The 20,691-nt window shown below is 39.5% G+C and overlaps 1 protein-coding gene across 1 annotated transcript in view; it reads left to right on the forward strand.

Annotated features, from left to right (window-relative positions):
• LOC103710535 (callose synthase 3-like) overlaps positions 1–18,942 on the forward strand; it is a 115,872-nt gene extending 96,930 nt beyond the window's left edge. The window contains 12 exon segments of the mRNA XM_039116517.1: positions 13,361–13,473; positions 13,599–13,760; positions 13,763–13,827; positions 13,918–14,165; positions 14,167–14,462; positions 14,465–14,536; positions 14,539–14,655; positions 14,658–14,710; positions 14,815–14,865; positions 18,104–18,289; positions 18,394–18,538; positions 18,541–18,942. Coding sequence (XP_038972445.1) covers positions 13,361–13,473; positions 13,599–13,760; positions 13,763–13,827; positions 13,918–14,165; positions 14,167–14,462; positions 14,465–14,536; positions 14,539–14,655; positions 14,658–14,710; positions 14,815–14,865; positions 18,104–18,289; positions 18,394–18,538; positions 18,541–18,641 — 1,609 coding nt within the window. The 3' untranslated portion in view covers positions 18,642–18,942.
• The last annotated feature ends 1,749 nt before the right edge of the window (positions 18,943–20,691 follow it).

Raw genomic sequence — 20,691 nt, forward strand, 5'->3', positions numbered from 1 at the left:
GAGACGGCTTAACATTCAGCTTCTAAGTAGAATCTATAATGATCGGTTGTTTGGAACTCTTCCAATTTACTGAACCACCATTGCACATATTCTGATGTAGACTTTCTATCATCAATATGTGTGCATCCTTCTACCTTCAACTCTGATCTTCTTCCAAAGACCAAGAACAAGTCCTTAGTTCTTCTCAAGTACTTAAGACTGTTCTTCACAGCTATCCAGTGCTTTTTGCCTGGATCTGATTGACATATGCTCGTGACATTCACAGCATGTACTATATCAAGTCATGTACATAGCATGGCATACATGAGGCTCCCTATTGCTGATGCATAGGGGATCTTGCTCATGCGTTGAAATCTCTTCAGATGTGTTGGGTCACATCTTCTTAGAGAGATTAATTCCATGCCTTAGGGGTAAGAGACCCCTTTTAGAGTTTTCCATGCTGAACCTTTTCAGCACTTCCTCTATGTACATCTTCTGTGATAGGCCAAGCATCCTTTTAGATCTATCTCTATAGATCTTTATTCCCAAAATATAGGATGCTTCCCCAAGGTCTTTCATGGAGAACCTTTTTGACAACCAGACCTTGACCGAGGTTAGCATGGGAATATCATTTCCTATCAGGAGGATGTCGTCCACGTACAGTACGAGAAATACGACAGCGCTCCCACTAACCTTTTGTAAACACACGGTTCCTCTTTCGTTTTTGATGAAATCAAACGTTTTGATTGCGTCATCGAAACGAGTGTTCCAACTCCGAGATGCTTGCTTTAGTCCATAGATGGACCTTTGCAGCTTGCAGACCTTGTGATCTCCATCACTGAAAGTAAAAACCCAAAGGCTGTTCCATATAGATATCTTCATCAAGATATCTATTCAGGAAAGCAGTTTTCACATCCATCTGCCAGATTTCATAATCATGAAATGCTGCAATGGCAAGCAATGTTCGGATGGATTTTAGCATGGCTACAGGTGGAAAAGGTCTCCTGATAGTCAATGCCTTCGCGCTGACTATACCCTTTCGCCACAAGCCTTGCCTTATAGGTCTCTACCTCTCCATCCGAACCTATTTTTCTTTTGTAGATCCATTTGCATCCAATAGGTACAATACCTTCTGGTGGATCTACTAAGGTCCAGACTTAGTTGGAATGCATGGAGTCTAACTCTGACTTCATAGCTTCCAACCATTTCTCGGAATCGATATCAGATATCACCTCGTCGTAGGTTTTGGATCCTGTGTGTGATCCCTATCTCCCACTAGGAACATTTCCTCGGTATCCTTTCTAGTATAACCTAAGTATCTATCGGGAGGATGGGGAGACCTACTTGATCTGCGAGGTAGTGAGGGACATCGTGTACTGGCTCTGTATTAATGGGTTTCGATAGGATCCATGACTCGTTGCTTTTCAGAGACTTTCTCTTTCAAGCTCAATTTCCTCCCACTGCCTCTATCAAGGATAAACTGGTTTTCCAAGAAGATGGCATGACGGCTCACAAACACATTGTGCTCCTCTGAGACGTAAAAATTGTATCCTAATACTCTTTAGGATATCCTATAAAACGAGCAACTTATGGTCCTAGCCTCTAGTTTGTCTGCCTGTAGTCTCTTGACGTGGCCGGACATTTCCAAATCTTGAGATGATCAAGACTTGGTTCTTACCATGCTAATCTCATACGGTGTGGTAGGAACGGATTTAGAGGGAACTCTATTCAACAAGTAAATAGCTGAAAATAGGGCATCCATCTAAGAAACAAGGGAAATCAGTGAAGCTCATCATGGACTGGACCATATCAATAGAGTCGATTCCTCCTCTCTGACACTCCAGTTGAGCTGAGGGTACCAAGAGGAGTCCATTATGAAACCTATACCATTCTCCTTGAGATAATCACGGAACTCTCCATTAAGTATTCACTTCCTCGATCTGATCGAAGAACCTTAATGAGTTTTTGTGCTTATTTTTCTACTTCATATCTAAGCTTTTTGAACCTTTCAAAAGTTTCATATTTGTGTCTCATACACATATCCATACCGTGAGTAATCATCGGTAAAATGAAGTAAAAAATTACAACCCCTAGCCTGCACATCGAATGGGCCACACACATCAGTGTGTACTAGGGTAAGTATTTCAGTGGACCTCCCTGTGTCCTACAAAGGATAATTTGGCCATCTTTCCTTGAAGGCAGAATTCACAAATCAAATATGACTCGAAAGTCAATGAGCCCAAAAGCTCATGTTTCTCCAATTTGTTTATTCTGTCTTCTCCTATATGGCCAAGCCTGAGGTGCCATAAATACTTTAGATTTATCTCATTTTTGGATCTATTAGATCCTATGGTATTCACTGTTTGCTCAGATATATTCACAGATACATCCATATGTATGTGATAGAGACTGTCAATCATAAAACCATTTGAATCAATTTAATTTTTCAAATAAATAAAAATCTTTCTGTGCTAAATAAAATACAGAAATCAAATTTCTGCTAGCAATAGGTAACAGTCCCTAAGTATCCTGAGCATATCTGACAAACCTTCTGAAGGTCTGTCACCCTTCATGTTCTTTATGCTTCCCATGTATGTAGGACAGTTCCTCTTCCAATGGCCGTCCATGATGCAATGGAAACACTTTTCCTTGCAATTGGCCTTTTTCTTGGAACTTCCTTACTTGGTGTTTTCTTAGTCTTCTGCTTCTTCGCAGGCTTCTTCTTCTTCCAAATAGACTCTCTCTTGAAAGTAGAAACCAACTTGACAGCGAAAACGATGCCCCTTGAACTTCTTCAAGGTCCCTAAGTAGTTACCAATTTATTTAACAATTCTATTTTAGTGCATACAACCTTGTTCATATGGTAGTTTACTATAAACTATTCATATGAAGCTGGAAGGGATTGCGGGATCAAATCCGTTTGCAATTCCTTGTGCATGGTCATGCCAAGCTTCTCAAGCTTCTCTAAGTCCTTTATCATGGTCAAACCATGATCATGGACAGACTGCCCACGCATCTTGGCTTTGAAGAGCCTCTTGGACACTTCAAACCGAGCTGCGTGACTCTGATCACCATACAACTCTTGCAGGTGATTTAATATGTCCCTGGCAGTCTTCATGTTCTCATGCTGGCATTGTAATGCATTGGACATGGATGCCATTGTGCAGCACCTAACTTTATTGTCATTGTTCGTCCACTTAACAAGCGTCTTACGCTGATCAGTGATCGGACGGATTGGTAACATGGGGATTCCATGGTCTAGCATATACCCGAATTTCTCACAATTCAAAACTATTTTTGAAATTTGCTGAGCCAATCTTTATAATTGGGTTTGGTCAAACGGTTGTTCTATAGGATATGAGTTAAGAGTCTAGAAGCTGACTTTATAATCCTCAGAGAGTAAAGATTCTAGTTAGACTTTTGTACTTGATCCTAATCTGTTCTAAGGTCTTTTAGAACAAATGTAACTCCCACTATTTTCTCGAATTCCTCACACTCCCCTGGTAGGAAAACGGAAATCCCACACGACTAGGGTTTCTAGTGGGTACTGCGGTCCCACCGATTTACATGCCACCTCACCTAACAGTTATTGGTGACACATAGATTGATGAATGTACAACTCTTGTACAATGCTTCTCAAGCATGTTGCAGTGTAACTTGGTCTCTAAGCCATGAAAACCTCACCTAACAGTTATTGGTCCCATTTCTTAGTTAAGTCAGACCCACCGTATAACCGTAGGAATAAAGTCGTCATTGGGTCCTCACCTAACAGTTATTGGTGCCCAACCCCACCTTTACCCTACAACATCTCATGTCTATAGAGAGGTCCAGCCCCCCGATGCAACTTGACCACTGTATCCAGCCGAGACAAATCAACATCAGAAAGGCCTTAGCAGCTCTACTACAGTGGAAGACCTATTGACTTAATATTGGTTAATCAGGTCTTAGTGTTTGCAACTTGAGCTCTTCATAAGAGGTAATCGAACAATTGGCCAGGTAAGCAGGTGGGAGGCTCCCCTTACTCAGAGAGTAAGGTCCTAATTAAGTAACCACCTTTCATGCTTTCCTAGACACCAATTAGATCAATTAATCTAATATGACTTGCTCATGTGGTTCACTCTCGACTTGATTGAGGAGGTTTTAATTTAGGTCTCAATTGGGTTTGCTACATCACATGTAAACCTATCTACCCGACTCTCATTCACATCACATGCAAACGGCACATTGCAGGCAGTTATAATCGCAGCAATAATTAAAGCTAAACTTTAAATAGGTGATGATCATGGATTCTAGTTAGGTCGTATTACAAGCACATGCACGTCAATCGATCAACTGGTCTTCAACTCTTGAATTGGTTCCAAGCCTCCTTGATTCGATCCTTGATCAACTCTTGATCCAATCGCCATCAACCGCTTAGATCACCTGTTCATCTCATGCCTTGTCTTCAACTTGATCGTTGACGTACATCACATCACAGAAATACAACCAGATGTAAAATAAAAATAAAAATAAATTACATCTCCTTTTAGGAGGCACGCAGGCCTCTCAAAACATCAAATAAGATGCATGCAAGCATCTGAAAAATTACATGACATCACAGATCACATCGCAGGTCATTACATTTGATACCAAAAGGGTTTGAATCCTATGATCATCACCACATGCAACAATTATAATTTTCAGATCTGAAAACTAACTGATTATCTCATGACATAGGTTGCTGATCATGCTAATCATGATTCTAAACTTTGTAATCTCATTAACAATGCAATTAGAATCATCACTTATCACATAAAAATCAGCATGCAAAAATCAGCACCCTGAAAAATCTGCATGCAGAAATTTTCAGCATGCATGATCATTCAATTTTCAGATCTAATAAGCCTTTAATAATTAATCTTACCTTAATCTACGAAGCCTAGGCTCTGATACCACTGTTGGGAACCCGCCCATGCCGCTGATATTTCAAAAAAAATTCAGATGGCAGCGGAAGGCATGTGCGGGATCGACGTTCATCGCATGAACGTTGTTTCATGAACCGTTCGTAGTTAGATAAGATTAAAAACTTTTAAAATATTAGAAGATCAGATCTTCACCTTGTGCGGGTAGATGATCACCGCAAACTGAAGTTCGTGGTTTAGGATGAAGGTTCGCTTGAAGCCGTTCAAGTCCGGCCTCTACGGGTATCCACACGAAGCAGGATCCGATCAAAGCTCTCTGTCTTCCCGGGGTGCTAGCTCCCTTGCAAAGACTTCTTTTGATGGCTGATTTCCTCTCTTTCAATCAACCCTTGATTGTGCTTGAGAGGAGGAAGAAGAAGGATGAAAAGAGAAACAAGCCTGCAGCCTTTTCTTTTCCCTGCGTTGGAAGAGGAAGAGAGGAGGAGGAGGAGCCGCCAAGCCTCTTCTTTTCTTCCTTGCTTGCGGCTGAACCAAGGAAGGGAGAGGGTGGCCACGGCACAAGAGAGGGCTTCTATGCTTAGCGTCGCCCGCCTCCTCCTTTTATAGCATCTAGGGCTCCTACAATTAGGAGCCCTGTTATTTCCTAAGAGGGGCGGCCCTCTCTTCTCCCTCACCACATGGAAAGGGGAGGGGTCCCCCTCCTCATGGTAAACCCTAATCACATTAAGAGGATTGGAATGCCCTAATGTGGTCAAGCCCTAATCCAATTAGGCTTAGCCCAAGGGTGAACCAATTTGGATCCAATCTAGGTAAGTCCTAATCCAATTAGAACTTAAATCAATTTTGACTCAATTGAACTCTTCAATCCTAATCCAATTAGGAGTCTTATTGATTCATTAGATTAATAATTAATTGTGACTTAAGAAACCCTAATCCAAATTAGGACATATTTAATTTTAGTCCTAATCCAATTAGGACTCTATTTGAATCCGAAGTCCTAATCCGATTAGGACTCTAGGAATCCTACTCCAAGTAGGAATCCAATTTTAATTCAAAACTCCTAATCTAATTAGGATTGTAGGAATCCCAGTCCTACTCCAACTAGGATTCCCAGTCCTAATCCAATTAGGACTCTAGGAATCCTACTCGAAGTAGGACTCTTGTTTCAAGTCCAATTAATTAATTCCCTTTGTTCCTTCTTCAACTGAATATCAATCGAATTGATTACTTGTGATTCCTAATCACGATTTCAACCATCGGATCGGTCAATACTTCTAGTGTGTGTGACCCCATAGGTTCTATTCTGACTGGTAGTGAGATATATTATGATCTCTATCATAATATCATTGAAAACTCCTTTCAATGGTTGGAACGATTCCAACTCAACTCATTAGGGTTTATCGATCATCGAGATAATCCCTGTGAGTCCCACCATCCACCAGTGACACCTAGCAGCATGTAGTGGCTACCCAGTAGAATAGAATGATGAACCTCTAGGTGCAGTTACATGTGATACAGTCCTACTATCGTGGATCCCTACAGGACGGAGGTCATGGACAACTCGTCAAACCCCATCGTCTGTCATATGTCAAGATTTATTCGACTGAGTTCGAGTGGAAAACTCTTTCTCCACTTTATATTACTGCCCTGGCCAAGGTCTTAGAACTCAGTCTAACAAATCACATAGGATCTCTCCTCTTCTATCAAGGTCGATAGATTCCTTATAGGTGCATACCCTACTCCTACAGTGAACTTACTGCAGCCAATCTACACTGCATGGACCCATATGGCTAGAGACCATGTATGTGTGCAGTCAAACTACAATAACCTCACTGTGAGTAGCCGAAGCACCGCAGGTCAAAGGACCAGTCACACTACTGCAACATCAAGCAAGTCACTGACGAGTGGATAGACATCCAAGTGACTTCTTGTCTTGGTCACGCTCAGTACCCTTGTTCTAACAAGCACCTGCACTATTACTTCAGTGTCGCTACACTGTGGACTCGAGTCTGTCCATCCATAAGGAAAGTAATCTGTGCACTGATCTCATCGGATCGATCACCGTCCTCGTGATGATCCATCGATCAGGAGCGTTTAGAAATTAATCACTAATGATACATGGCTCAAATTCTCAACTCTTGAGAATATGCATCATCATCTTATTAATTCCTTGGACGATTCATAGACACAATAATAATATGAATGAAAAAGATGCCTTTTATTTATTCAATAATAATAAAGTCAAGTACAAATTATGTCCTAGAATTAATAATGTGTCAGCCAAAATTGGCTTCTAGGGCATACATCTAACAGTGAGGACCTGTGCGGGCGTGTGTTTAGTCCCACATCGATTATTCGCTGGGTAGATCTTGGGTACTTATACAGGATCAAGGAACCCAAATAATAACTTTCGGCTAGCCATTTTGGGTGAGATCCTGGGTTGTTATAATAGGGATCGGACTGAAACAAGGGTAATGGAGCTTCCATCGGGCTCGACCCACGCACTAGCAATCAAGGCTCCATTGAACAGTCACTGGGAGTTGCCAGGAGCTCGACCAAAGCTCCAGCAAAGGACTTGGCATCAAATCAAATAAAGGAAAGAAAACAAAAATAGAGGATGGAGCCAAATTAGGCAATCTCATAAGGCAATCCCAACCAGCCTCAGGGAGGACCTTTAATAGGGATGGTCGAGAAAAATCAACAAAAATAGGGATTGTGTCACGTGGAAGAAAAAGGAAGAAGGGACTATCAACAATGTGTTTAGCAGTGGTGATGCCTTGAAGGAGACGGGAGGACCTTTAATAGAGGAACCCCTAGTTCCTTTCTTATTCTGGTGGCCATAGCTTTCCGACTCCCATCAGGAGCCCATCAAGGAAGAAGACTCCCATTGCGTATCTTACTTTATCTAGGCACATGCCATGCTAAGGTTTTTTTTGTTCCAGGCCATTTTCTATATATGGGATGCTCAAATGGACTAAGTCCAGCTTTCTATTAACCCAAATTGGGTTGGGTTATAACAATAATATTTATATATTTTTTTAATCTAACATAACTTCTAACTTCTAACCATATTTTTGAATGACCAAAGCTTGAGTTCAAGCTCGAACTCAAGCTTAAGTATGGCTCAGTTAATATTCAAGTCGAGTCCAGTTGATCTCGAGTATTGTTTTTTTTTTGATCGAGTTGAGTTTAAGCCTGGATATTAAGGCTCGATCTAAGGTTAGCTGAATTGGTTCGGGACCCTATTGGATGGCTTCCGGTTCGGTATGGTACCGACTCAGTACATACCGACATACGATACGATGCCAATTCTGAACCACACCATATTTTTTATTTTTATTATTTTTTTAATTATTTTTGGTTTTCTGAATGCTTTTAAGTCTACTTTTATATTTGTTGTATAGTTTGATGATTCTCACCTCGGTATTCCCTAAATGATGCTTCTGACATTTTGGAGTGATTTTTGTGTGTTACCGTGGCATTACTTTAAAACGATGCTACCTTAGGAAGGCAAAAGCTTGGCAAATATGTCATTGGGTTTGCTACCTCCAGCTTTCTATGTTAACATCAGGCCGAAACCAAAATGTAAAGAAAAAAGCCAGCGATCCTAGCTTTGCACGCTAGAAGCAACATAAAATATCCTAAAATTATTTAGTAAGATACAAAACATAAAATGATACAATCAATTATATATATTTAAAGTACAACATCAATACTGATATCTAGAATTCTTCAAGTGGCAATATCTCTTGTAGATATCTAGATCATCAGCATAATTAAGAGACATAGCCCATCCCTCTAACCTTGTGGTGTTGTTTTGTATGCTTGTCATATAAGGCATGTGCTCTGAGTTATAACCCGTCTTAGATCTTTCGCTAAAGCTCTGGCTCTAAGAGGCATTCTCTGACTGATAATATGGATATAGAAGGGCCCATCCAAATATGCGGGCAACAAAATCCGACTCGTAAGATGCTTTAGGTTGTATAGGTAATAGCCATTAGAAGACGATGCCTCAGATGCACTATATCCATATCCGTATAGATCATAGTTGCTTGTGGCTACAATAATAGGATCCAGCATACGATTCGGAACCTAATAGTCTATGAATGTTACTCACATACGAGATCATCTGCAGTTGCATCGTATCCTGAACGATCTTGAGAAGCTCGTCTCTTATATGCAATCGTGTCCTCGTGAGTTTTATCAGCTTGTGTATCGTGTAATTATTCTGTGACATGCGTAAACTAGGACTCATAGGTGAATTGAAGACTATCTTACGACTGTCTTAAAATGATGGTCTCTTGTCCTCCATTCCCTCCTTAGCCACCAGAACCATGATCACCAAAACTATCATTACTACTCTTTCTGATCACTGAATCTGAGTGAACTGACTCCTCCACTCTCTCCATCGAGGTTGCAACTGCCTTTTCTTTTTCTTTCAAGCTGCACTGAGCAATTGCCTTCTTTTCCTTTGTGGCCCCCTCTGTCTTGCTGTGCTAGAAGGATGGATTTCGTCCTACTGACTAAGTCGATCATGTAGCATAATGACCTCGTCTAAGCAACTCTCGGTTATATCTCTAGAAGGATGTCTCAGACTTGGAGTCATATGATGGTCAGCTCTTGATGATCCGTATAGCTGTAGTTGATCAGCTAGAAGCATGCGTGGAATGTTGTGATTTTTTCATTGTTCTGCATCCATGTTTTGGTTGGATCCTTCTTTAATCATTGAAATCATAGAGTTTTGGTGAAAGGGAGGTTTGAAAACGAAAGGGAAGAAGGGAGCTTTCTCAGGCCTCTCTATTATTGAAAGAGGGGGTGCCGAACCGGTTCAAACCGGTGCGAATTGAGCCTTCGCAGGCCTCTCTATTATTGAAAGAGAGGGGATGCCGAACCAGTTCCAACCAGTGTGAACTGATGCCGAACCAGTTCAAACTGATACAAATCGAGCAGTTCGCACCGGCTCCGCTTTGAACTGCCTATTTCGGAGTGACTCAGGGCTTTTTTGGAAAAAAAAAAGCAGCTGAACCGTGCCAATTCATTTTGGTATAGGTGAGTCGTTCGGCCCAGTTCAGCATACCTTGGCTCGATCGATCTCAAGTCAAGTTTCGTGCTTGAATCGAGTCAAGCTTGAGCCTCTAGCTATTCAACTTGGCTCGGCTCGATTGCGCCCCTAGGCTAAATAACCATCATCAGATAACACGAGCCAAAATGATACCAAAGCAAAGCACTCTACATACTCTACAATCCCAAACTCCCTTGCTGTGTCTGAGTAATCCATCCCGAAATAAGATCCATCCTCCAAGACATGAATGTGGATCTCTTCTTTGAAAATTAGATCAATTCTTACGTTGCCCTCGCCATGGCCATCGATCTTGGCCTCACAATCAAAATTAGGGCTTCCTTATCATATTCACCCATTAGAAATGTTGGATTTTAATCCAAAGTCTAGTTACTTATCACTTAAAATCATAAGTATAATATGTTTATATGTATTATAATAAATATAAATATAGAAATATAATATTTGAGCTAGATTATAAGCTGAAAACAAGCAAGCTGAGCCCAACTCAAGCTTCGATTGTTCAACCACCGAGCAAGCCAAGTTTGAGCTGAATTATGAGACAAACAAAAGCTGGCTCGTGAGTAACTTATCTGTTTGCCATCCCTACCTACATTTAGTATATTGCATCTATGTATTTTGTGTGCCAAACATATTATTTTGTTGTTTCTCTGTATACATCAATTGCATATATAATATATATATATATATATATATATATATATATATATATATATATAGTTTGTGCATAATATCTCTATCTGCACCCACTGCATGGTGGCTCATTGTGTTTGAGTTAATTGTGACTGTTTGTTCCTATACTTCTCTTTATGAGAATTTCTGTAAATTTTGACACAAAATACCATATTTCATGTTATCAATATCTAGAAATGACATCATGAAACTTCTATTGCTGCTTTTACAACATATTAAATATTTCTTGCTAATAGTTATGAAGGTTTACATATCATTTACTTGTGGAGTTGCAATTTTGGGCCTTTGTGTCAGCAGTTATTCCATTCTAATTTCTAATGGTATAATACTCGTCCATGAAAATGCTAATGACTTGGTCTATTATTGTTTTCATTAGATATTTGCCAGAAAACAAAGTTGAATGGATTTTATGTTGATATCTTTGTTTTACTCAAGTATTGCATATCTAGTCTTGAAAGGTATGCCAACTAGTGAATGGTATGGTATGGTATTGGTTCTTACCATACCGAACCATGGCGTATCAAAACCACGGGGAGGAGATGGAGAGGGAGAGGAGAGGGCCGAAGAGGAAGGAGAGGGAGGAAGGAGGGAGAGAGAAGGAGAAGAGGGTGCGGGGACTCACCGGATGAGGCCTTCATCCTGTCTTGTAGTGGCCGAAAAGGGCCAGATCCAGGACCAGACGATGAAACCCTAACTCCAAGCCTAGTGGAGCAATAGAGAGAGGGAGAGGGGAGAAAGAAGCAGGGACTCACTGGAGGAGGCCTTCGTCCTATCTTTTAGCGGTCGGAGAGGGGTGGATCCAAGATCGGACAATAAAATTATAAAACCCTACATCACAGAGCAGAGAGAAGGGGGAGGCTTATCGTGATGGATGGGTCAGATGGGGGAGCTATCACCTAGTAGCTTAACGGTGAGCAACTCTCAAATTGGGGGGGTGGGGGTGAAGACGTGAACCATCAAAACTCGGAAGAGAGCTGGCCGAATCGAACGAGGGGGAGCAAAGATGTGAACCATCAAAAGAATCGAGAATATATAATCCAGTGGCTGAACTGTCTAAGGATGGTGTCAGTATGATTCAATATGGGCCGAACTGTCCGATTTAGGTTGGTTGGCAATCCTCGTTTTACTTCTCCACAAAGAAGAAAAACTAAACTTCGGGTGTATCGTTATTTAAAATTCATATTTTTTTTAATTATAGGTGGTAGCTAAACCTTGTTGAGGGTGTAGAAACTTATTTTCTACTAGATGCATGTAAGTGCAAAATCACATTTCTCATAAATTTAACTAGAATACGAATCCTTGTTTAGCCAATCAAGAATTTGAATATATAACATTTTAGAAGTGATCTATATGTTTCTGTGTTCTCTCTATCTCGGTTGTGTCAGTGTTATTCAACCATATATTTCATTTTCTATACTGCAAAACATCAATAATTGATGTAAATGATGTTAATCTTTTGGAGATGAGTTTCTTCCTCATCCCTATTGCTTTCTTATTAGTGACCTATAATAAAAGTATGAGTACAATTGCAATTACTAGAGCAATAGTGCTTTATGCACTGAATTATTTTGGATCTTCTGTAACTGGTGCTACACGTGTATTGATCAAGGTTTGCCAAATCGGTACTGAGGCTCATAACTGGCGACCAGTTCGATATGGTATGGATTCGTGCCATGCTGTTTCGAGATGTACCAATACAAGGAGAGAGGGGATAGGAGAAGGGGAGGGGGATGGGGAGGGAGGAAGGAGAGAGAGAGGGGGAGGCTTACCAGCGGAGGTAGGCGGACCACGAGGAGGCGGTGAAGACGGAGAGCCTTCTGATGATGGCAATCTCCTACTCCTCACCGCTAACCACAATATCGAGAAGCACCAATGAGCTCTTCACTAGCTCTTGCTAGGGTTCCATAGATGGGATGCCAATATTGATGCATTTGCATTGAGAAGGAGCAAGATTCGGGCCTGGAGCGGCGGTGGAAGTGGCAGAGGCGCAGGGAAGAAAGTGGAGGAGTTTTTGAAGGGCTCCAGTAGAACCGAGGTGGATCGTGGGTTAGCATTAGGGTTGGGTTTGGGGAGAGGTGATTCGAAGGAGAGTGGTCACCATCAAAGAGAGAGGGTGAGATGTCAAAGAGACAACATCCGGTGGTGAAGCAAACAAGAGAGCCTTCAGCTCTGAAACCTTCGAATGTGGGGTGGTGGGGAGATTTATTACCGAACTAACTTGATCCACTGAACTGTTCTAATTTGGTGTCGATTCGGTTTGTATGGGCAAACCACCCGGTTTGGGTCGAGTCAGCGATCGTTGACTATTGATAATTAACAACTGGGTATCATGACCCAATTATTGACCCGTAAAGGCATTTATTTTACATAATATCTATTTTCCTTCTTAACCAATCTCCATGCACCCCTTGACTCATTGCCACTTATCCACTCTGAATGAATATTTGTTGTAAAACCATGAAATCATAGTTAATCTTAAAGAAGTTCTAAGATGGAGATTTTATGATGATATGCTGCACATCACATTAGCATCATATCTATAGTAAGGACTATAGCACTTAATGCATGGATTTCTAAATTTGTTATATGACACAATTTTCCATCCCTTTTTTATTTAAATCTTTGAGATATTTCAGAAATTGCTAGCATGTGCTTTAGGTTCAGTGCTTGCCAAGCATTCAGTAGTTTCTTGTTTTCTTCTTGCCAGGGTTCGTTTTCACTATGGTCATCCAGATATTTTTGATAGACTTTTCCACCTCACAAGGGGTGGTGTAAGCAAGGCATCCAAGATTATTAATTTAAGCGAAGACATTTTTGCAGGTAAAGTTGTAACTTATGAACATTCTTTGCATATGGCAGGCTACATGTTTGTAACTCAAAAATGCCTCGGCTAATCTATTCATGTATAACCATACATTGCTACATGTTTGGCTTCCATATGGCAGGCTTCAACTCTACACTTCGTGAAGGCAATGTTACTCATCATGAATACATGCAAGTTGGTAAAGGGAGAGATGTAGGTCTTAACCAGATCTCGTTGTTTGAGGCGAAGATAGCAAATGGAAATGGGGAGCAGACGTTGAGTCGTGACATATACAGGCTTGGTCACCGTTTGATTTTTTTAGGATGCTATCGTGTTATTTCACCACTATTGGATTCTACTTCAGTACCTTGGTATGAACAATACTGATTGCACTGAAATTCTTCAGTTTGTGTTTCACCGTGTAATCATATTTTTTGGTTGAAACTGTTATTTACTTGCAGGTGACAGTCCTTACAGTTTATGTATTCCTGTATGGACGCCTCTATCTTGTTCTCAGTGGACTTGAAGAAGGCCTAGCAGCTGGTAGAAGGTTTATTCATAACCAGCCCCTTCAGGTTGCTCTTGCCTCCCAATCTTTTGTACAGCTTGGATTTCTAATGGCTCTACCAATGATGATGGAAATTGGCCTGGAAAAAGGATTCCGCAATGCATTGAGTGAATTTATATTGATGCAGTTACAATTGGCTTCTTTTCTTTACATTTTCTCTTGGAACTAAGACCCACTACTATGGAAGGACTTTGCTTCATGGAGGTGCAGAATATAGAGGTACAGGTCGTGGGTTTGTGGTCTTCCATGCCAAATTTGCAGACAATTACAGGCTGTATTCTCGTAGCCATTTTGTCAAGGGTATTGAGATGATGATATTGCTTGTTGTTTACCAAATCTTTGGACAGTCATATAGATCTGCTGTTGGATACATCTTTATCACTATTTCCATGTGGTTTATGGTGGGCACATGGCTTTTTTCTCCTTTCCTATTTAATCCTTCGGATTTGAGTGGCAAAAAATTGTGGATGACTGGACTGATTGGAATAAGTGGATCAGCAATCATGGGGGGATTGTGTATCCCCCGAGAAAAGCTGGGAATCATGGTGGGATAAGGAGCAAGAACATCTTAAGTATTCAGGAAAGCGTGGGATATTTGTCGAGATGGTGCTGGCATTACGCTTCTTCATCTACAATATGGGCTTGTCTATCACTTAAATATAACAAAAAAGACCAAAAGTGTTCTGGTATTGTTTCATTTCTATAGTTATTTTGTGCAAATAACATTGCAAACATCTAACAGAAGGGAAAAGAAAATCTCATTTTCATTATCCCATTTCCTTTTTTGCAGGTTTATGGAATTTCATGGCTTGTGATCTTAATAGTATTGCTGGTCATGAAGGTAAGTAATAACATATATTGAATTTCATCTGCATTATAGATCTTTGTAAACAAGGTTCAAATACTGAGCAATTTCGTGCATACCTTGGTATATTACTGTACCAACTACCAAGGCCTCATCGGTGCATGGGAGGCTTGATTCAATATAGACAGGCTTGGTACGAATGAAAAATGTCCAAACCGCCTAAACTAAGGAAAATCAAGTGATTTGGGGTAGGATCAAGTTGTTCAGGGTCAAATCGTTCGGTTTGAGGGTGGATTGAGGTTGGATCAATCCTGGACCAACCCTGGGGGATCACTCTCAAACCCAATGATATGCCTGGGTACTACTTAAGAAGTGGATTAAAGGGTGGTTCTCTCTTTTTTTCCAGCATTTGAAGGTGGGTGTGCGAGAAAGAAGGATGAGTTGTACAAAGTTTTTACCCTAGACCATCCCATCTAAAAACCATTTTTCCATTTTTGTGCTAATGATATGCACATGCTACAAAAATTTGATCTATAACAAGTGCAATTTGTGCGTGCTCAAGTTCCATCCAAGCCAAGACTTGAAATAATCGTGAATTCGAATTAGTTATCTACTTTATGTTTAAAATATTGTTAAATATCAAAAAAGAATGGGAGAAGTTTTGATGCACCAAATGAAATTAGCTGAATGCCCCTAAATGGAAAAATGACCTTGCTCTTTTGGACATGCTATAAAATTTTTAAAAAAAATTTAAAATGGTAAAAAATTATGGATAAGCTAGTTCCTAGTATGTGATCCTTGATGATAATTCTACCTAGAGATTAGCAAACAAATGGATGAAATATGTAGAATAAAGAAGAGAGGAGAAGTTGGAAGGAGAGATAGAAGATGTGGGAGAAGGAAGTGTCCGTATAGTCTTCGCACATCATGTGGTACTATTCCTATTATTAGAAGGGGCTAGTCACTAATTAGTGTATAAATTGACAGAAATACCCCAAATAAGTGATGGATCAGATTAAACATAAGCTTGGGCTTATATGGGCTCTAATAATGGCCTAGTAACAATTAAATAAGATATAAATAGCCCAATGAACAGGAAGAAGCAAATCTAATATATGTATGTATGTATGTAATGGAGGCTCTACTTTTGTCGAGCTCTCCATTCAGCACATGGGCGCCTATATTAATAAACTTATTAATATAGCTCTTTAATTTAGCTAATAAATAGGACTCATGTTTAATACGATTCTTTATTGAAAAATAAACTGTATTAAATAAAGAATTTTTTATTAATACTACTAAATTATTTATTAATAATGTTATTATTAGAGCTCTTTAATTTAGATAATAGGTAGAACTCTTGTTTAATATGGTTCTTTATAACTAACATATAAATCGTATTAAATGAAAAAATTTTCATTAGTACTACTAAATTAAAATACAAAAAATAATGATATTATTAATAACCATATTTGCTTAATATTTGGTGATGTTAATAAAAAAATACTTGCTAAAGATGAGACACTTTAATACTGCACCCTGCCCATATCCTGTGTGGGACATTAGATTACACTAATATTTTCTTAATTTCTATTTTATTTTTATGATCATGATCTTACCTAAAAGTGAAAGTACAACTACTAATGACCATACTATATTGCATTTAAATATCTTTGAGATGCAATACTTCTCTATTTCTTATTATACACAGGTTGGATCATGATCTTATTATTTCATAGTTATATATGATTTTACTATATCAATAGATATACATAGACCGTTATAATTTTGTATAGTGATAGTATATAATCATATTAAAATCAAAAATTTATTTTAGAAAATAATTAGATTCTTACATCTTTTATATTCTATTCTATTTTGTTATCTATTTAATTATATGTATTCTATATTGCATTCAAGAATAGTTTGGAGAAGGGAGAAAAAAATTGCAGCTCGCCCATCTCACTAGATATATGTTAGTTGAATTCTATTTCATCGGTGCAATCTTGATTTCCAGTCACCTCCTTTATATTGAGCACCAACTACTCTACCTTAAGGCTTCGCCTCTCATGGCAGCATCAACCACATGATATGATCCTTCATGTGGCCCTCCATTTATTACAGCAGCAGTCTTGTTACCTCCATTGGCTTGTTTTTTTTTTTCTCTATCTCCTTCTTATAGTCTCACCTCCTTGTTGAAGCGATGGCGATGCAAACCAAGCGAAGCTCAAGCTAGCTAGAGTTTACGCTTAGGCTGGCCTTATCTAGCTCATGTTCAACTCATTTGCACTCCCAAATGTAACAGAAACAATTATGGCCAATATGATCATGTCAAATACATGTATACAAAAACAACCTAAAGAAAATGTATTACAAAAATAAATATCATACGATGTTATTTGGTTCTATGATAATATTGGCCAAAGAAATGCAAAGGCAAAGTACAAATTGAATGATTGATGCCCTTTAGGTAAAGGACCATATGAAACCAATGCACCAGCAATCAACATCTTACATGTCTCAACATTGGTTATTTAATATGGTTTTCGATGTTTGACTAGTTAGGCATGAAGCATCCAATGATATCAGTATGAGGTAATACTACGATGGTCGAAGAAAATCTCAGTCATTGAGAGTTGAGACATGATGGCAGCTGTATGAATACGTTGTCTGTTACCTGTAGCTGTGAATATGTTTCATGTGCCTAGAGTCATCATTTCCTCCCTATGGTAAAAGAAAACTGTAGCTGCAAGGATGCTTGAGAAATTATGTTGCACTTGTTGACTCTTTTCTGACACAAAGATCGACGGGATCCAATATTGTTTATGACTCTGATAAATAAACAGGCTTTTGCTTCAAAATGATATTACCTTAGTGAAAAATGGTTCTCAAGTTTATACTACATGTCTAACAAATTGGTTCACTCATCAACTATACAAGAGGTTCTGTAGCATGAGGTATTTATATTTTTCAGCGAACCTTAAGAAAGTTTCAATATGCACATTTTGGATTAATGAATTATGCATTTTGGTTGTCATCCCACTTTAAACATATTTTTAGGTTTATTTGACTGGAAGGTTTTTCTAAATCATATGATTTACTTCATTTGGTTAGTTTGATTGTTAACATCGAATCTAAGAAGATCTTTTCCAGCTACTCTCTTTGAAAACTGAAATTGTTGTTTTCAGCATTATGAATGTGGTGGTAGCTGATATTTGTTGGTGTATCTGTCTTGTTTGGATTTCTTATCCTTTTTTTCTTTTGTATATTTCAGACTGTGTCTGTGGGGAGGCGGAGATTCAGTGCAAACTTTCAGCTATTCTTCCGGCTGATCAAGTTTCTTATTTTTGTAACATTTGTTTCCATTTTGATCACTTTGATTGCCCTTCCACATATGACAGTGCAAGACATCATCGTTTGCATTCTTGCTTTCATGCCAACTGGATGGGGACTGCTTTTGGTTAGTGAAGATATACTCCCTGCTAATCTATCCCGTATTTCTTCTGCCATTATTTTTTTCAATCTGTTTTCACATTATGAATTATATGCTTCTTTGAGCTTCAGATTGCACAAGCTTGTAGAGGTCTCGTGCGACGGGCTGGGCTTTGGGGATCCATCCGTGCACTTGCCCGAGGCTATGAAATCATAATGGGCCTGCTCCTGTTTACCCCAATTGCCTTTTTGGCATGGTTCCCTTTTGTGTCTGAGTTCCAACCCGAATGCTATTTAATCAGGCCTTCAGTAGGGGTTTGCAGATTTCTCGTATCCTTGGTGGGCATAAGAAGGATCGCTCATCTCGGAACAAGGAGTAAGTTAGCCTCTTGACCAGCACTCGATCATGTCAAGTTGGTCATTTTTATCATATCATTTACCCTACATGTAACATCTGCTCTGTAGATTTTGGTATGCTTGTATGTCCATGTGTATTTCTTGCAATAAAAAATGTCAGCTTTTGTAATCATAGGCAGAGCAGTGAGGAAGTGGCTGGTGAATTTGGTAATGCTATGCACACTAGCGCGGACTCTATTCCTTTTTCTTCTGTAAAAAAAAACGCGCTTACAACAGCACCAATGATTTCATTTTGGATAAAATGTTTGTGATGACCATCATCAATCACATGTTCTTTGGGCCTGCATGAGTTGAAGCTGCCGACACTAGATGAAGCTTCAAGCTTGGAAGACTCTCTTTCATTGAAAACATAGCATATAATGTCATCCAGTTCTCTTCCGTTTAAAATTTCAAATACGTGTTTTAGAAATTTTAAAATTTGAGTTGCACCCGGAACATATATGCATGCGTTATGCATGATATGGCGTGACTTCGTGAAGTTAGCCATATGTGGCCATGAGAATGGCATATCATGGCATGTGTGGGTATGTACCCTCTTCATGTTTTGATCACCATATGCCTTATTTAGTTCATTCTACTTTTTGCGACTTTAAGCACATTTGATCAATGAGATTTGACCTGATTTTATTACATGGTTTTAACTTCTTTTGCGTCTATGGGGTTGCCATATTTACATGATGACTTGATTGGCTCAATATAGATAGGGCCTTAGGGCATGCCTCGATCTGTAAGCCTTATTCTCTCTATTTGCTTCTATTCTTGCTAGCCTTTTTCTCATTTATTTATCTTTCATTTTCCAACAGATGATTTCCATTGTTTTTCATTCAGAGATATCCATCTTTACTTGAGAATGATTTCATGGTTCTATTCAAGGCTCTGCATGATAGAAATTTAGTTATTTCACGATTTATTTATGCTTTCCTGGCTATCATACAGAAGAAAGAATCTGCAAGCTCTCCTAATGATTATAGACTGATCGATCTTTTACCTAGTTTAATTGAAATAACACCAACACCACTAGCAGCCTGCCTTGTATAGATAATCTGATTGGCTTGGCTCAAACTGCATTCATGAAGGGATGTTCTATTTTAGATAACTCCTTTTGGGCTCATGAAATTTTTCCTATAGCAAGAAAACAAGTGGTGGTCTTCCAAGATTGACTTAAAGAAAGCCTCCACAAAATCAATCGCAATTTCCTATGCACTATCTTGGAGAAATGGGGCTCTACCACGCTCTGGATGTGATGGATACAAGCTATTATTTGTACGTGTAGCAGCTCTTGCAAAAGGACAAGCCAGAAATTGGATCAGCTGCTATAAAGGCATTAGCTAAGGAGAACCTTCATCTCCCTTCCTTTTTATTTTTGCCATAGATGAACTGATAGGTCCCGATCAGAAATCATTAGCTAGGAGTTCATGCTCGAACACCCTTCAGGTGATTACAGCTCCTTCGTTTTGGTATATCCGTCGTAATTACTGCCACCAATGGTTGGCTTCCTCGTTTAAGTAGAACGAAGCGATGAATATTTGCCGGTTAGTTAGTACTTCTTGGCCATCAAAGTACTTCTTGGCGATCGGGTTATCTCCAAATAAACCGTGGAAAATCCATTCTAGGATGGCGTTGGGTCCCCTACGACGTCCTCTGTTCACCTGAGGGCTCCTTCCCATAGCGATGGTGGTGATGCTATCGTTGGTTCAAGCGGCGGTGGTGACTGAACTAAGATTTGGAGGTGTTGGATAGCCTCCAGGATATCAGTGAGATGCGTATCCATCCGTGCTTTCAAGCTGTGTAGCTCTTCTTGCATGGAACTCATCTCAACTTCCAGACACCATCCTTTCTTTCCTTATTCGACATAACCGGCTTTGATACCAATTGATAGCTCCCGATCCAAAAGGAAGAAGGTGAGCGAAGAGAGATGGAAGAAGACGAGTGAGGTGGGATATAATACTTAAGGATTCTCTTCGGGTGAGAGCAAACTAAGGACACGGGATGATAAAACTACTCTACTTCCTC

This window comes from Phoenix dactylifera, unplaced genomic scaffold (assembly GCF_009389715.1).
Source record: "Phoenix dactylifera cultivar Barhee BC4 unplaced genomic scaffold, palm_55x_up_171113_PBpolish2nd_filt_p 000097F, whole genome shotgun sequence".
Taxonomy (NCBI): domain Eukaryota; kingdom Viridiplantae; phylum Streptophyta; class Magnoliopsida; order Arecales; family Arecaceae; genus Phoenix; species Phoenix dactylifera.